This window comes from Eimeria mitis, genomic scaffold, assembly GCF_000499745.2.
Source record: "Eimeria mitis Houghton genomic scaffold, Emh_scaff8904, whole genome shotgun sequence".
NCBI classification, from domain to species: domain Eukaryota; phylum Apicomplexa; class Conoidasida; order Eucoccidiorida; family Eimeriidae; genus Eimeria; species Eimeria mitis.
In genome coordinates, this window is record NW_013576553.1 from 485 (window position 1) to 957 (window position 473).

At 56.7% G+C, this 473-nt stretch overlaps 1 protein-coding gene across 1 annotated transcript in view; it reads left to right on the forward strand.

The window, feature by feature from the left end:
* Window positions 1-356: 356 nt before the first annotated feature.
* Window positions 357-473, forward strand: part of EMH_0096110 (uncharacterized protein) — a gene marked incomplete at both ends in the record, with an annotated part of 733 nt that continues 616 nt past the window's right edge. Inside the window, one exon of the mRNA XM_013502343.1 lies at window positions 357-470. Within this exon, the coding sequence (XP_013357797.1) occupies window positions 357-470 (114 nt within the window). The remainder of the gene's footprint in view (window positions 471-473) is intronic.

Sequence of the window (473 nt, forward strand, 5' to 3'; positions counted from 1 at the left end):
GAAATATTATATACGAGTTGTTTGCAGCAGCAGCAGCAGAACAGCAGCAGCAGCAGCAGCAGCAACAGCAGCAGCAGCAGCAGCAGCAGGCGTGTCCCCGTGACCTGCTGCAGCCTTCGCTGCCTCTGGGGGCCCCACAGGGGCCCCCAGCTGCTGTCTCTACAGAAATTGCAGACAAACCCTAAACCCTAAACCCTAAACCCTAAACCCTAAACCCTAGAGTTTAAATTAGCTCCTCCATTGGAAAGGCAGAGTTGAGAGAATGCAGGAAACTGCTGCTGCTGCTGCTGCTGCAGCAGCAGCAGCTGCTGCTGCAGCGCCAGCGAATGCTGCAGCAGCAGAAGCTGTAGCAGCAGATGCAACAGGAGCTGCTGCTGCTGCAGCAGCAGAAGCTTCTCCTGCAGCAGCAGCTGCAGCAGCAGCTGCTGCTAGCCAGGGGCCCCACATCTTTGCTTCCTTCAGAGCTGCCTATA